Source organism: Melopsittacus undulatus, chromosome 10 (assembly GCF_012275295.1).
Source record: "Melopsittacus undulatus isolate bMelUnd1 chromosome 10, bMelUnd1.mat.Z, whole genome shotgun sequence".
NCBI classification, from domain to species: Eukaryota; Metazoa; Chordata; class Aves; order Psittaciformes; family Psittaculidae; genus Melopsittacus; species Melopsittacus undulatus.
In genome coordinates, this window is record NC_047536.1 from 30,081,533 (window position 1) to 30,097,694 (window position 16,162).

The window sequence follows — 16,162 nt, forward strand, 5'->3', positions numbered from 1 at the left end:
GGGTTGGAACTTACATAACTTACAGAGAATCATAGAATAGTTGGGGAAAGGACCTTGCAGTCTAAACTCAACAGTTCTCTTTGTATTTCTTTTGTAGGCAAGGACTGGGTTGCTCATGAATGTTATGGGAGTTCTGCTTCTTAGCTTGGCTATGAACACATGGGCCAAGAGCATCTTCCAGCTGGGGACCTTCCCTGCATGGGCCAACATCCATGCAGAAAATGCCACCACACCCCTGACAGCTGTAGAAAATGTCACTTTAAGTGCACTAAATAAAATATGAACAAAGCCATCCCCGGGGAAGGACTCACTCACTTAGGACTTGGGCACTGGAATCATCAGAGCATGCGCAGGAGGAAAGCCGCGTGGCTGCTGACACTGTGTGGGACCCTCCGGTTTAAGTTTATGTTTAGAAATACTGGTCAGTGTCACAACATCCATTTGTTATTTTCTCTGAAGATCTTTCCCCACCTTCCACAGGTGCCAATCAGACTCTTCCAGAGTCCATCTCTCATAGGTGGTTGTTAAATGGACAACCCTGTAAGTGTCGAGCATCTCTGGGTAGATGCCTCTTCCCTCATGAAAGCTAGCAAGCTTTGCCACCCTAGCTTCTGATGTCCTACCTCGTTTTGGAGAGTAGCCCTGGGAACAGGGTGGAAGCAACTGGATTATTTATATGCAACCCAATGTGCGTGATTGTATCAGAATCTGGCCGGGGGGAAGGTGGCACAGCTGGGTGCTTCTAGCACTGTGTGAAGGATGGTGTCTCATTACCATCTCATGAGTGATTCTGTAATGGAGGATGAAGGCTATTTGTGTGTGAAGGGATGATTCAGGAGATGTGTCGGTAGGACTTGGTGCATTACCGCATGCTTTAGAAACAGGAAGGAAATAGTTTATTTCCAAACATGTTCAATGTTTTGAAAACCAGGGACAGTAAATTGCTGCCTGGTTCTTTGCACGGAGTGCACAGATAGGGGCTTGGTACCAAATTAACTTCTGATGTAACTCTGGACATCGGTGGTGTTTCACCGTCGGTCAATGTGGCCAGTCTTAGGTTTGTGAGACTGACTCACTTACGAGCAACCCACTGAGTCACAGGTCAGTGGACAAGTTGTACTGGAGTATTATTGACATTCTGAAAAACACGTTTTGATTCTTAGCTTCTTTTTAAATCAGATTGCTCGGGTACTTTCAATGAAAGCATTGCGAATCGACTGTGATTTTAATCACCATTTTATCTGATTTATTTTTTATTTTCTGTAAGAATCTAAAATATGTACTTTAAAATCAGTTTCAAAACCAATCAGTTATTGAAATAGATGGATTGAACAGTAAAGGATCCAATTCTTGGTTTAGGGAGTGACTGGATCCCGGTCCTGGGACTGATTTCTCTGATAATGTGAACTGCTGGAGCTTGCAAGGTGGACAGGCTGGGTGTAGGGATCCAGTGCAGCCCTCTGCTCCTGTGCTGCTGATAAACCCCAGAGCCAGGTGAGAGAGCTGAGAGGGTGATGCTGCCATGGGGGTTACCCAGGGTCACATGGGAGCTGGGACTCAGGGGGTTGAACCAATTGAATGTGGAACTTGGATCAGTCACGTTCAAAAGAATCCTTAATGTTCAACAGAATCCTTAAGTTCAACAGAATCCTTACTGATTGTGGAAAACTTACAATAAAGCACGTTTGTTAGCATGTCACATCGTCCTGTTTGCTCTGTAGGTTGAGGGAAGAAGTGCAAAGCCCGATCTTCCTCCTCCCTTAGCTTCACCCCCTGACTGGGGCAGTGGTTCCCAGGAGGTGCAGGAGGGCAATGAGGTCTCCTGCTTCACCTTAGCAAAACGAAGCCTTGTTAAGCAGTGGAGCAATGGGAAAGCTGCTCTCTCCACATCTCAGGGTTGTTCTGCTGAAGAGGTGCACCCCTGGCAGCCGTCTTTGCTGTGGACGCTCTGTCTCACTGTCCCACTTCCCTGAGGCAGCTCCATGCTGGCTGTGTGCTGGGTTCAGGCACTGTTGATCTGCATCGATGCTCCTTGTCATGCTTTGGTGAAGATGGGCTGAATGGGGAAGGGAAATTGGTCACTGTGGTTCACTTCCCAGCTGTCCTGGGGCCAGGGAACAGGCTGTGCCGCATGGCTGGGTGCCGCAGGAAGGAGCCCTGCTGTCCCAATGTCCTGCTGCGGCTGGAGCTGCTGTTGCAGGGACCGGAGTCTGTCTCTGGAACAGAGCTGCCTCTGTCCCTGCAGCCTGGAGGACAGGCAGTGAGGGACTTGGGTTGTCTGATTTCGAGGCTCAAAGGGTAACATCCAGTCCAGCTCTGTTGCAGATGTCAGGGTCACAGGTTTACTTACAGGTATCAGCTCTGGCTTGGTGCATCCTAGATGAATCCAGGGCAGTTTTACTCAGGTAAGAAAGCAGAACTGAGACACAAAGTTTGTGTAGACACCTCCAGAAATCACTGCTAGCATCCTGGCATGTCTGTGGCACTCTCTGTCTAGAGATCAGAAGGTATTTCACAAATGCAGCCAGGGAAGTTATTTTACCTATGCGCTGACATGAAAAACAGAGAGGGGACCAGTAACTTACCCAACATCACACAAAGGGGCCTTGGAAGACCTGGGAAAGATGTGAGAGCACCTGGATCCTAAACCTTTACCTTAGTCAAAGACCTGGCTTTTGCCAGCTCTATCAGCAGCCTCTGTGTTTCCAAGGGTTCATCAGGGGAGCTGGTTTAAGGTGTAGAGACAACAGCATTACCCAGTTCTGCTTCTCCATATCCAGGCATCTGCGAGAGCAGGACTGGGCTGGCCTGCTTGATTTGTGAATTTTTATTTTAAACAGAGATTTAAAGATTTAGCATTTCTGGGGTTCAAGGATCACCTTCCCTGCGGGAATAACTTCTGATTCCATTTGCTTCTGCTAGGACTGAAATCTGCCCAAAGCTGCTTTAATGGTGAGTCAACCCCATTATTTTTGACGGGTCTGTGATTGTGAGTAGAGATATGAAAATTCCCAGGAAAGGGCATTTCAAGTTCTGTACTAACCTGCTACAACTTCAGCTGTGTTAGTTTTAAAGGAAATTTTCCTGCCTATGCACTGTTTCTGTAGGAGTCTAAAAATCCAGCAAGCAGCACAAAAGCCATTCACATTAGCAGCCTGCTTGTGAATTTTAATTAACAGGAAATGCCACTCACACACTGAAATTCAACATCCAGAATATCTCTGCTTTGCTCCTTTGATGTTCCCCATCCAACCCTAGATCAACATCCACATGTTCTCCTGAGACTTGGAGGGAAATCATTCTGGTTTATTTACAGTAGGAAAGTGTTTTCTAGCATCTTTTATCCCAGAAGCATTTGGGTTGCTTTACAAGCTGTCCACACAGAAGAGCTGCTATGTGGGTCTTTGCAGCAGTGTTTCTGGGGCTGTGCTCAGCCAATTCGCTCCCAGCAGCGATGCTGCGAGTTCAGGAGAGAAAGGGAAAGATTCCTGAAACAAAGGAAAGCCTGGCATGATGGTGGAAATTCAGCTGTTGCAACTTAGATAGCCTTGGTTCCCTTATCACATGTATCCCTCATCAGTCACCAAAAAGATATTGCTTTGATTCTTCTATATTTCTATAGCAGAAACTTAATAAGACGTGACCTGGCTCTGTATCACCGTAAGTTTGTTTGCATGTGATCTTAGCAAGGAAAGAATCACCACTGATTGGCTAATCCTTCCTACATCCTCAATTTCTTGGGTTGGCAGAATAATGTGATCAACAGGTGCTGATGATATTGCCATGAAGAAATATTTTCAGCCCTAAATCATCCTATTTCTAGCCCTCCATTCATCATCTTTGTTTTCTTAACCTGTATAGTTCAGGTACCCCATGCTCTACCTGTGATTCAGCTGCTCCTTTATGTTGCACCCCCTCCCATCATCATCACACTTGTGGAGTTACACTGTCACTACAGGTTGAACTTGATGGCATCATGGCAAGAGACTCTTGTTCTTGCTGTCTTGAGACCCATGCTGAGTCCTGCGGTCTGCAAAGCAGAAATGGGTTTGAAATCTCTGCCCTGGTGGTACAAGCTCAGTCACCATCCCTAATCGGAACGAAGCCAGGCTGTGCTTCCTGGCTACAACACAAATGAAACCCTCTGTTGTCTTGTTATGGTTACAGCAAGCTAGTTGCAGACATGTGGTTCTCTTCTTTGCCTGCTACTGTGGTGTTAAAAAGTCTAAATCAGGGATGTTAGAAAGTGTTAGAGCTTGAGCTCTGTATAAGCTGGAGCTTGTCAAAAAAAATCAAAGTCCCTTTATACCACCGAGGAGCTGAGCCGCAGGATCCCTAGTGTGGGAAAAGGCACCTCAGAGCATCCCAGGGGTTACAGTGTCCACATCCTCGACACCGGTTCGACAGCCTCCCGTTTCTCCTTCACTTCCTCAGTTTCTGAGCTGAAGTCAGCACAGACCTTGAGGTACTTTAGCAGAATGTGACCGCAAGATGTCACAGTTGCTTTGCTGAGAAACGCGGTCCTGTTCCCCTTCACCCACCGGTCTTGTCTCTCTATAATCACACACTGCTGATGCTTTTTATGGCAAAGCAAACTTGTTCGTTGTGTCCTGGGGAAACTTGGGCATTGATGGCTCTAGCTCAATTACAGGTTATCAGTTTGGGGTATAAAACAGGAGATATCCTAGATTTACCCCCCCTCCCTTCTAGTCCAGCCCACAGAGATCAATTTTGAGTTGAGCCAGAGGAAAAACCTAGGTTTGACTTTGCATACAAACACTTCTGGATGCTGCTCACTACTGGTCAAATAATTTCCCTACAGACTTCAGCTCCTGTTAAAAGCACATGCAGCAAACACTCATCACAATGTTGTGGGCTTCTTTGTAGTCTATTGCTAACTTTTCCTCTTTTCCCTTTTTTTTCTGACGCAGAAAACTGCCTGCTTAGCCTAGATGGGGTCCCAGGGACTGTTGCTATTATCAGTTAGCTCTGAAGTACCATGAGAAATAAGTTTAATCTTAGAAGGAGAATCTGATGAGCTTTTCAGGATGCAGCCGTGGGCATTTTGGGGTTATCCTTTACAGTCTGCACATTGAATTAAGACCTAATTCATGGACTGTCAAGCAATTGCTATGGATGCTCCAAACAAACAGCACTTTCTTTTGTGCCCGCCTGGCTGGTGCCTCTTCCCAGCTGGAGCCAGTCAGGGTTTCTCATTGAGCACAAGGAGAAAAGCTTTGCTCTACCAACCACACAGGAAAAAGAATAACTACAAAGCAGAGCTGTTGAGTGGAGCAGCAAGTGCAGGAAGGACCTTGTCTGGTACCTGCAGGAGGGGCTGAGGAGGCGGGGGGAGGTTTGCTCTGCCTGCTTGTGCTCATCATTGCTCATCCAACAGCTGCTACAGACGTAGGTCTGGCCACGTTCCCTGGGGAAGGTGCTGCTTCCCCACTGCTGGCTGGACAGCCCAGCCCCACGTGCTCTGTCCCCAGGGGCAGCCAGGACAGGGCTGACCTCCAGCCCTTTGCCTTTTCCTGCCCAGGGGAGCATGAGAACATCCCAGGGGCCTGTTGGTTCCCAGCCTGCAGGAGGGCTTGGCTAGGAACAGCGGGTCCCATAAGGAATGGGCTCAGCAGCAAATGAGTGAGCTCGGCCACATTTGCCCACAAGTGGCGGCTTAGTGTAAGAGCATCTGGCAAAGGGGCAGCTGTGGTGGGAGCCAGGGAAGGCTCCTGTAACCCCCGAGCTCCCTACGAGGGCAAGGCAGTGGTTGTACACGTTTCTTGTCCGCCAGCTGATAAGGGAAGACAGATTCCTTTCCTCTGGAAACGTAACTGAGGAGCAGTACCACAGGCTGGTCCTCACTTCCTGGCAAGCAGGTTTGGTGGCAGGTTTGGTTATTGTTCCCAAAGGGAGTGCACATCCTGGCCTGGGAACTTCTCAGCAGCCTGTGAATCCTGCCTGTGGCAGGGTTTTCTCTGCAGTGGATTTGCTGGCTGCAGGGAATTGGGAAAGGTTCAAGTTTGAAGCTTCATCTTCCTCTACTAGGACTAAGTGATGAGCCTTTAAGCAGCTTATGAACCTGGCACATGAGCTCATGGATTCAGCAGGGAGCAGCAGCCTGCCAGAGCAGATGAACATTATCAGCACATGGTTTGCTGCATCCCACCATGCCCTTTGTGCCATGGCTGATGTTTGAAAGATGAAAAGCTCCCCTTCTCCCTGAGAGAAGTCCTAACCTTGCTGCTCGATGGTGGGCAGTGCAAGGAGAAGTCAGCTGGGATGAGACAGCTGATTTCCCCACAGTCCATGTGATGCTTATTCCATCTTCACCAGCCCATATGTCACTGACTCATTTTTCTTAGCTACATCTCATGAAAACAAGCATTCTCTGCAACAACAGTAGGACCAGAAGCAGTGTAAAGCCCAAGCAGTGTTGTGCATCTCAGCAGTGGTGTAATTCCCTGGGTTTCATACACCAGGTTTGTCCGCTCAGTTCAGAAACTGACAACATTGCTGATCCAAACTGCCCTAAAGCATTATTTGGCTTTTTGGACCCCTGTCTCTGGTGCCAGTTGCTTCAATTTCCCATCCTGTGTGTGCCAGGAGTTGCATCCGGGATCTTCTCTGAGAGCAATGGAGAGTTTTCAAGCAAGAGTGGGGCACCTCTCTGCCACTGGGTATGTAGTGACTGCTTTAATCCCTCTTCTTCCCTCTGCTTTGATAGCTGTTGAATGGCCTTTTCCCCTGAAAAGTCTCCTTTCCTAGTCAAAATCATCCTCCATAGGACAGTCCCCAGGCTTTGCCTGGCTGGGTTTAATCCTGGGGAGAGGCTCCTTCTCCCCACCACGTTTTCTGGTCTCTGGAGAATCAGTCCAGATGTGAGGCCTGAGAAATCATATTTCTTCCCACATGGTTGTTTTTATTAGACATTTAAATAGCTTTATGGGACATTTCATCCCATCTGCAGTGGCCAAATTCGTATCCTTGGAGATTTCCTCTGGCACTGGAGCTTCAGTGCGAAACTGTTTTCTCTGATCAGCTCTGTATTCGTCACATTTAAACCTGCAGATTTTGGGCTGGTATCTGTTCAAGAGGCATGGAGATCAGGAACTGCCACTCAACTGCCTCTTATCCATTGAATACCTTGTAATTATAGAGCTGGTTGAATGAATTCCACAGCAGCCAGAAGCCTCCCATTTCTCCCTCCTGCATCCTCTAAATAACAGCTAAGGCCATTCTGAGCCACTGGCACTGAGCTGATCTCTCTGAATGACTTTATTATGATTTTCATAGAATAATACAATGCTTTCCTGTGCTTGCATTAGAGGAGGAGCAGTCACATCGTACTTCGTATATCTTTCAAGAAATACCTTGAACTCCCCTGTCCTGCATGCTTTCAGGGAAGATCTCTGTCACAGCTACTCAGGTTAGCAAAGGAGTAAGACCAGAGGCACCTGGAAAAGGCATTATGAAGATCCATGTGTGATCATCTCGAGAAAGCCCCCTGATTAATGTGTTTCCATACTTCCCTCTGTTCATTTTACAGCATGAGAGCCCGTGTCTACTGTGAAGAGTTTCTGTTCCCAAAGGTGCACAGGACTGTGTCAGACCTATGGTCAGTTTACTCCAAGCCTGTCCCAGCAAACAGCAGAGAGGTGTGGACCTTGTTTCTGCAGTGTTCCTGTGTCACAGCAGTGATAGGAGGCCTCTTTTACAACTGGATGTTTGCTTCCCTGGAGTACTCCTTGCATCTCTCCACTGGAATGGCCATCTCCTTCAGTCTGCTCCTTCTCCTGGTCCTTTTCTTGGTGCATCCTGCACGTTGTGTCTTCAGTATCATTATGCCTACATTAGGTACCAAACAAGGCCGGAAGCTCCTCTTATCAACCTGTGTCATGATAGTAGTGGTTAACATAACACCCAACATCATAAGCAATATTAAAACCATACTGCAAGTTATTAAGTGCATCTGCAAGAATTCCTCTGAGAGTCTTTTGAACTCAACTGCTCTGCTAGAGAGAGCTACCTGGGAGTTTGGGGATGCAATCCAAGAAACCGTTCATTCCATTAACATTTATAAGCCTATGAATGGACATTTTCAGTTTTCATTGCTTAAGAACAGCTCCTCAATTTACCAACAAATGCATCTTGCTGGTGAGAAAATTGGGAGGGACTTTTTGGCTGCTGAGTTACTGGTCAAAGATGCTGTACGAGTAGCCAACAAGGTGGTTGCTGGTTTCTCCATGCTCTATCTCTGTTTACAGTCCACCTGCTATTTGAAAAACTATCTCACCAACCTCCGCTTTGACAATTTTTATATCACCAAGAAGCTGGAGCGTTTAGCTGTGGACAGAAAAGCAGCTCATCTGCTGGTGGGCTCATCCAAAACCCTCATTCGACCAACAGGCTTGAAGCTGTCCCGGGAAGAAGTGATGCTGTGCCTTGTGCAAGCCATGCTCCTCACTGTGGCCCTGATGCTGATGCTGGTGTTCATGGCCATGGACCACTTTGCATTCAGCATGGCAGACACTGCAGTGAGAAAGGCAGCTCAGTTCTCTGTGGTGCCTGTTGCTCTCAGCATCAAATACAGTGTAAGTGCTGGGGTCCCTTGCCCTTCACTGTACTGGGACCATGCTGTGAATCACTTCATAAGAGGCAGCTATGGGGATTGCAATCTTTGTAGCTTTATTTGCACAATCCTTACTTCCCTTCCCAGCAAGCAGCTAGATTAGCAATGAAACAGGCTTGGGGGAGAGAAAGTGAAGGCATAACCTCAGTTGCTCCTTCCAGCACATCTAATAGTAGCTCCAAATTACAGCCCCTTGAGAGAAAGAAGGGGAGCAAATTGTGCCTCATTCTGCAAAGGCACTGCTAGCGTGTGACAGTCAGATATGTTCTTTATCTCTTATCCACCCTAGACAGGGTGGAGGAATGGGTAACCCTACAGCACCATTGTCCCCATCACAGAGTGCGTGTAAGGAATGGGGAAGCAGACGAATACACATCTGGGTTGTGAGGATGTCTCCTTATCAAACTGCACTAACTGATCTTCAAAGAGATAGCCCTGTTCACTGGCTTTGTTGTCACCACGTGCAATCCTTTTCACAAACCTACCCAGTTTCTATCTATTTTAGTATCCTTTAGCTGGGCTAGTTCTGCTTTAGTTTGTTAGCTTTTCTTCTACCATGCAGCCTGGCTCCCTTCCCAGCCCCAGGGTTTCACAGTGCAAATAGCTGCTTATGATGAATTTACGGTTAAATTATCAGGGCTTAGAAAAAACCTCTAATATTCAAATGTGCAGCCACTATTCCTGCTGTCTGGATTGTGTCCTTCATTGTAAATCTCACACAATGAATACCTGTGACAGCCGATAAAGGTGACAGGTAGGACTGGGTCTCACCATACCAAGTACTTAGCATGTACACATCATGCTGTTACTCTCCCTCAGCCTGAAGTGTCTATGCACTTCAATGTCCTTCTCTTAATGCACCCAAACAACCTGCAACAGTAATTACCCACCCCCAGGCTGATGTTCTTTTAGTAACCAGTTGATTGGGATTTGTTCATACTCCATCTAACTTTTAACTCTCTATTTCAGGCTAAAATAGGGTTTGTGCCCTTTCTGTCAAAAATTCCAGGGATTCCTTACCAAGAAACACCACTTCAGGACTTTGAGAGAAGCTACCACCATCACCTGATCTTCAGCTCTGCCCACTGCAGGATCAGCCCCCCGACACCTCCCAACCCCTCTGTGCTGCTCGTCATGGGGTTGCTCTTCTGCATCCTCTATGCCACCGTGTTCCTGGAAACCTATGCGCACCGCCTGTGTAGAGCAATTGCAGCCTCCTTCTTTGAGAGCTGGGAGGAGAAGCGGGTGCTTCACCTCTACAGGAAGCTGTCCAGGAAGCACCAGCGGGAGCAAAACAAGAACAGAAACTAAGGGTACTTTTGGGAATACAGGGGATGCCTGAGAACTATGAAGGCAGGGCACAGGCTTCTGCCATGGGATTATGCATTTAAATTCACAGTGTTCAGAGTCGGGGGAAAATTGTTTGCCAAAAAGGAGGTGAAACGTCACATTTTGCATTAATGTCAGAAAAATGGAATCAAAAATTCGCTTTTTAATTTTAATCTAGAAGGTCTGGATTCAGCTGTTCTGAGAAGGGTGGGGGATAGCTCACATGACTTTGAGGATACCTGCAGAATTAGGGAAGGCTAGCTGGGAAATATGTGGGAGTTGGGGTGGGGGAGAGCTCATGGACCTCCCCAACAACATCCGTACTGGAAGAAGTACACAGTGAGAAAAGAAACTCCTTTGATTTGATTAATTTAGCTTTTAGGGAACTTTTGCTTTCAGCTTTCATGCACAGATATCCGGGTATACTGGATAAATATAAGACTTTAGAAAATAGTTTATTCACCTAAGAAAGTGCCATTTCCACCCACTGAAATAAATTCAAGACCAATATGACCGTGAGATGCACATCCTGGGCATGGGGGGTGGTGGAAATCAGCACATGAGGACTTTATGCAATCACTTTAGAGTCACTCTTTAAATAAAGTATAAATAAAATAGCTGGAGAAAGTCAGAGGAGGATGAGAGCAGCCAAGAAGGCCAGTTTGGGTGTCGGTCTGTTTTCCCAAGTAAGAAGTGAAAGGATGAGAGGAAATGGCCTCAAGTTGTGCCAGGGCATGTTTAGATTGGGTATTAGAAATAATGTTTTCACCAGAGGGGTTGTCAAGCATTGGAACAACTGCCCAAGGAAATGGAAATGGTGGAATCACCTACCCTGGGGGTGATTAGATGTGTAGGTGCAGCACTGAGGGACATGGTCTAGTGTTGGAGTTGGCAGTGCTGAGTTAATGTTTGGACTTTTCCAATCTAGAAGAATTTAGGCCAGCATTAGGGAAAACTTCAAAAGTGGTAGATAGAAACTTGACATTTAAGCCAGTGCTTTGCAGGGAACAAGGAAGCAGCAGGATATGGAGGGCTGGATTTGCCTGAATCAAGATCTAGTTTTATGTGTTGCATTGTTTCAAACTCAGAAACTGATATTGTAGATGCAAAAATCCATCACTGAAACATGTTCCTTTTGAATGAGAGGCAGAGAAGGGACACCTCTGTAAGGGCAAGAGCCAGAGTAAGGGGAGATAAATCAGTGCCAGGTTAAAAACAAAGCAACTTTGCAGCTTCATTTCTTCAAAGCTTCTCTATTATTTTCCTCTCTTCTCCCATTAGAGTCTTAATTAAGGTAATTATTTGATATAATGCATCTCAATGAGATTAAATTACAGAAGTGACGTGGCAGCTGCAGCCAGATGCACCAAATTCTCTCAGCTTCTGAGGTACTTGAAACAAAGTAGGTCTGGATTATATATATATATATATATAATATACATATATATATATATGTATACACACACAGACACATATTAAATCCCCCTAACAAAAACCTGGTGCATTCATCTCCCCAGCTTTCTTAATTCCTTGCTATTCTGATGATTAATCCAAGCACCTTTCTGCCTCTACAGCAACTAGCAGGTTTTGTCATGGGGTTTCTCTAGAAAATGCTCTGTGCTCTTCTGTTTGGGGAAAGCAAAAAGATATTCATGTGCCCACTGAGCAGCCAAAATGTCTGCAGCCAGGGGTTAAAATAGCTGGGAGGAGAGCAGAGGAACCCCTTCAGGCAGCAAACCATCCCAGCAGTGTGTTGCCTTCCAACAACCACATCTTTAAAAGAAGCTTTTCCTTTTAAAGCATTATCTTTTTGGCAAGACATTTGCATTAAGCTTTAAGAGAGATATTTTTTCATGGATATCAGCATTTTGGAAACCTCCTCCCCACCCAAGTCATGTGTAGATCCTCTCCCTGCCTCCTGAGAAAGGTCTTCAGAGGAGACTAGGGCATGGGGACAGGAGGCTGAAGGAGTGAAGTGCTGCAGATAAGCATGGAGATAGGTTTTGGTTTAGAGATGGGCCTTCCAGGTTCAGATGAGGGCTTGGAGTGGATGAGATGGACAAAGAGACAAAGTACCAGCCTGAGGGTCCCATCGCATCCTTTGGACAGACACTGCCCAGCTCTCAGCCAGGGCAGCTGAGCAGTGTGTGAGGCAGCTTCTGAAAAACCCATTTTCAGCCTCAAAGATCATATTTATCAGGAAAAACTGATCCTCATCCAGAGCACTTCTCCTTGTCTTCTCTAGAGTTTCCTTTAGCTCCCACTAAATTTTAATTGCTAAAGACTAAGCCTGGGAACTTTACACTTCTAGAGTGAAATTCAGCATCAGGCAAGTCTTGATGAGAGTAATTACATCTGCTTATAAGGACAATGATCAGTGCAAGGTGCTGCCACTCTGCCTCTGGCCCCAGAGCTGCAGCCTTCATAACCCTTCATGAGGCAGAGATGTGCTCTCATTTCTATTTTGCAGAAGAGACTAAGAATAAGATTTATAAAGTTCTTGGATGGGTATCACACCAGTTTCATTGACATGAGCTATGGGCAGAGAGCCCTTGTTGCTGGCCTGCAGATAGGGGTCCGTTCTGCCACAGGGGGCAATGGATTGTGCCCCAAGTGCCACCTGTCTCCTCAGCTTTGTGACTCTAATGTAGGGTTTTTAGCTTTGAAAGCCGTATAGAAATCAGCGAAGGAAGAATTTGGGTTTGGAAGATGAACACGTTGTGAAGTGCTGGCGAGGAGGTGATTAGCTGAAAAAATTACCTTTGGCCATGGTCATGCTGAGGTTTGTCATTTAGAAAGGAGGGTAATAAACGTTGTGAAGTGTTGCACTGTGCTGTGAAGTGTCATCTCACTATTGCCAGAAGGAAAAAGCCACTTTGATATCTGTTATGGTTATTTCAGAGGTGAAGTTGTACTGATGTTAGAACGTGTGCATGCTGAAGGCTAATAGACTTGAATAGCACTGGGAGATCAATGCCCATGAAAAGGTGTTACAAGAGGAGTACTGTTGCTTGAGTTGATGTCATCAGATATGTCTAGTTAAGTGATTAATCTGCTTTGAGGAGAAAGGAGATGTTGGAAGCTGTGTCTTTACCATTATGCCACTTAACCCAGAGCCCAGGTTTTCATGTGAGAAACTAAACACAGGGAACTGTGACAAATGTGACACTTTAGTGGGAGACTCGAGGAAGAAGAGTTCTGAGAGGTTTCCAGCCTGCGGTACCAGTGAGGAGAGCCATGGGAAAACCACGGGTATAGAGTTAAACCTGAAGAAGTGTGCAGCAGAGATGAGGCCCAGGGCAGCCTGTGTGGGGTGAGGTGAGGGGACCTGCCAGCACATCTGGAAGGAGCCCGATCCCTGCAGTATCTTGCTTTTTCACCTCCCTGGTGGGTGTCAGCAGGAACAGAAGTGGGAAGGGAGGCCCTGAGGAGCAGAGGATGCACTGATGGTCCCTGCTTGTGCAGGAACAGCTTGTGCAGCACATCGACTATGTTGTCCCTGGTGCCGAATTGGGCTGTGATGTTTTCCTTGGCCAGGGGAGCTGGTCAGAGGCAGCACTGCTGGAAATTGCTTTGTTCTCCTGAGAAGTGTTGGTCCTCAGCAAGATAAAGGTATGACAAATAGAAAATGTTACCCATTACAGTCATTTTATGCACTTGAGAGGCAAGCTGCCTTGCCAGAGTTTGCTTAATGGTGCAAAAGAGAAATGCTGAAGAGATTTAACCAGCAAAGTTAATTTGTTCGCATATTTTTATAAAGTAGGACTAATTTAAAAGCCTCATTATTTGCTAAGGGATTTTCTTCCCTCAGAGCCCCTCCAAACTCCCACCCTCACGCCTGCTCATCACGGCTCTCATTGCGTTGACTTTTGCTCAGCACCATGCTCTGTCTTGCAGGCAGGAGGAAGTGGGGAGCAAGGCTTTGCCCTGTGTTGCAAGCCTTGGTGCTGGGTCTGGAGCCCACGGGGCAAGTCCTGCCTATCCACCTCCTCCGGGAAATCCCAGCTGGGGTGATCCATGCCTTAGATCCGAAGTTTTCTTTCGAAGTGGGTTGAGAAACTGAAATGTCCAAGTTGAAAGGCTGAGAACTTCCTCTTGTGTTAGCTGGAAATATGCTGTGGGTGTTAAGAAAATATAATGAGAACTCTGTGAGTTACAGGAAGGAGCAGGTCACAGCTCAGGGCTGGGCTGGGCTGGGCTGAGTCACCTTTTCCTTTTACCAGAGGAAAGAAAACACGGCTCCATGTGCCCAATGCCGCATGCTCTGCAATACCAGGGCACCAGTTCAGGTGAGCTCCTGGTTATTCGCATTGGTGCTGAGTAGGTACTCAGAGCATTTTCCACCCCTGTGGTGGATATACTATCATTGCCTGGGCATTTCTGCTGGGAAAGGTGAAGGGCACACTGTTTGGTGTGACCCCAGTCATGGCATGACACCCTGGACCTGGATACCAAGTGAGGGCAGCCTCATGTCTCCTGATGCACATTGTGGCTCTGTGCACTGGTGGAAGGGAAGCAGGAGCAGAGTTAAAGGCTGTTGCACCTCTCCCAGGGCTGTGCTCATCAGCAGCAGGTGCTGTACCAAGTGCTTGTTGTTACAGCATTACAAGGTTGACATTTAGACATCACAGAATATGAAATAACCTGTAATTACAGTCTAATTATTCTGCCAGGGTTTTGTTCTTTCACATTATTGCATGCAGTGCTTTTGTCTCCCCTCAGTGTCATCACTGCTATTATCCCCCCAGGATATCCCCTCCCCTCAGCACCACATCCACACTGATCACTGGTTTTGGGAGCAGTCTGTTTCTGTTCTTAATCCAGGCTTATGCTACCCTCTGTGTTGTCCTCTGGATGAGCACTGGGATGGGTGGTTCGGGTCAGATGTGATGCTAATGGTGCCCAAGCCAGAAGATGCATCATTTTTCACATCCATCACAGCATCAAGCTTTGCTGGGATGGCAAATGCTCACCTTTGGTTACTCAAACCAGTTTCCTCTTACAGTCATTGGTTTCTGCTCTGAATGGGAGACACAGGAAAGACCAGGGTTCTCGGGGCTTCCCCTTCATTGTACTGCCCTGAAAGGCAACACCTCCACCTGCTCCTCTGACTTCTGGCTTGCATAGGCAGAATTCCTGGTGGATTGGGTGTGCTGGAGCAGGCACCAGAGCTTAGTGTCAACAGTGAGAGCTGTGAACCCTGACTCAATACTGTGGGCAATGTCTTGAGCTCTGGAGGGGCCATAGGGTGTTCAGGTGATGCCATGGGTGCTGGGCTTGGCTGGAGGGAACGAAGCACTTTGGGCTTCTTCTCCCACTGCTGAATCACTTCCAGGCACCCACAGCCAGCCCAGAGCCAGGGAAAGGAGTTCTTTGGCACACAGGATAACGTTTGTTTTCACAGGGTTTGGTGCTCGCTTGGCTTTGCTCAAGCCAAACACCTGCAGCAATGGGTGATTAAAAGTGAGGAGGGGGAAAGTGGTGCCTCAAGAGCTGCACGTAGCATCCTTCCCTATGCCGTTATTCTCTGCAGAGCTGCATAAATCCCCAGCACTTTGGTTCATTGCATTAAATGAGTCCAATGCATGTTACTGCGGAATGATTTTCTGTTACTATTCTGGCTGCGTATCTGAGAGCTCAGCCCTTCCAGGAGCTACTGGAACAGTCTGAAGGGTGTACCTATTGAAATGTTAATAGGGACAGTCCACAGATGAGGTGTACTCAAATGATGACTTAATTTGGGATGCTTCTGGCTGTACAAGGCTGGATGGGGGGGATTGAGCTAGCATCACAGGGAGGCAAACCTCCACCACACTTACAGCTCCAAAGAAAAGCAGCCTAATTCCTCTCTTTTTATTAACAGTGTAGTCCTGTGACTCAGGGCTGATGCCCTCACACTCTCCTGCATCAGTGAACAGCTGCTGCATCAGTCCATCTGTGCAGTACTTCAATTATTAAATATGTGAACCCTCAGAGGTATCTTCTTTACACAGGACTAAATGAGCTGCCCAGCAATGCAGAGTGAGAGGGATGAACTGCATGAGGAGCACAGGGGGATACTGAAGATGGTGTTGAACTCACTGATCCCTCAGCCTGGGCACAGTGCTGCTAACCCAGCACAGGGCTGCACAACCACCTCTTCCCAAAAAGTGTGTGATGGATGTCATCAGAGCAGTCCTTACATGGAGGTAGGTGATGGGT

The 16,162-nt window shown here is 47.0% G+C and overlaps 2 protein-coding genes across 2 annotated transcripts in view; both read left to right on the forward strand.

Moving 5' to 3' along the window:
- SLC13A3 (solute carrier family 13 member 3) overlaps positions 1 to 1,691 on the forward strand; it is a 28,022-nt gene extending 26,331 nt beyond the window's left edge. The window contains exon 13 of the mRNA XM_034067033.1: positions 98 to 1,691. Coding sequence (XP_033922924.1) covers positions 98 to 283 — 186 coding nt within the window. The 3' untranslated portion in view covers positions 284 to 1,691. The remainder of the gene's footprint in view (positions 1 to 97) is intronic.
- Positions 1,692 to 6,636: 4,945 nt separating this feature from the next.
- OCSTAMP (osteoclast stimulatory transmembrane protein) lies at positions 6,637 to 10,093 on the forward strand. The gene is made up of 3 exons (XM_005146813.4): positions 6,637 to 6,680; positions 7,550 to 8,594; positions 9,602 to 10,093. The coding sequence occupies exons 1-3, from the start codon at positions 6,637 to 6,639 to the stop codon at positions 9,941 to 9,943; spliced, it is 1,431 nt and encodes a 476-aa protein (XP_005146870.4). The 3' UTR covers positions 9,944 to 10,093.
- The last annotated feature ends 6,069 nt before the right edge of the window (positions 10,094 to 16,162 follow it).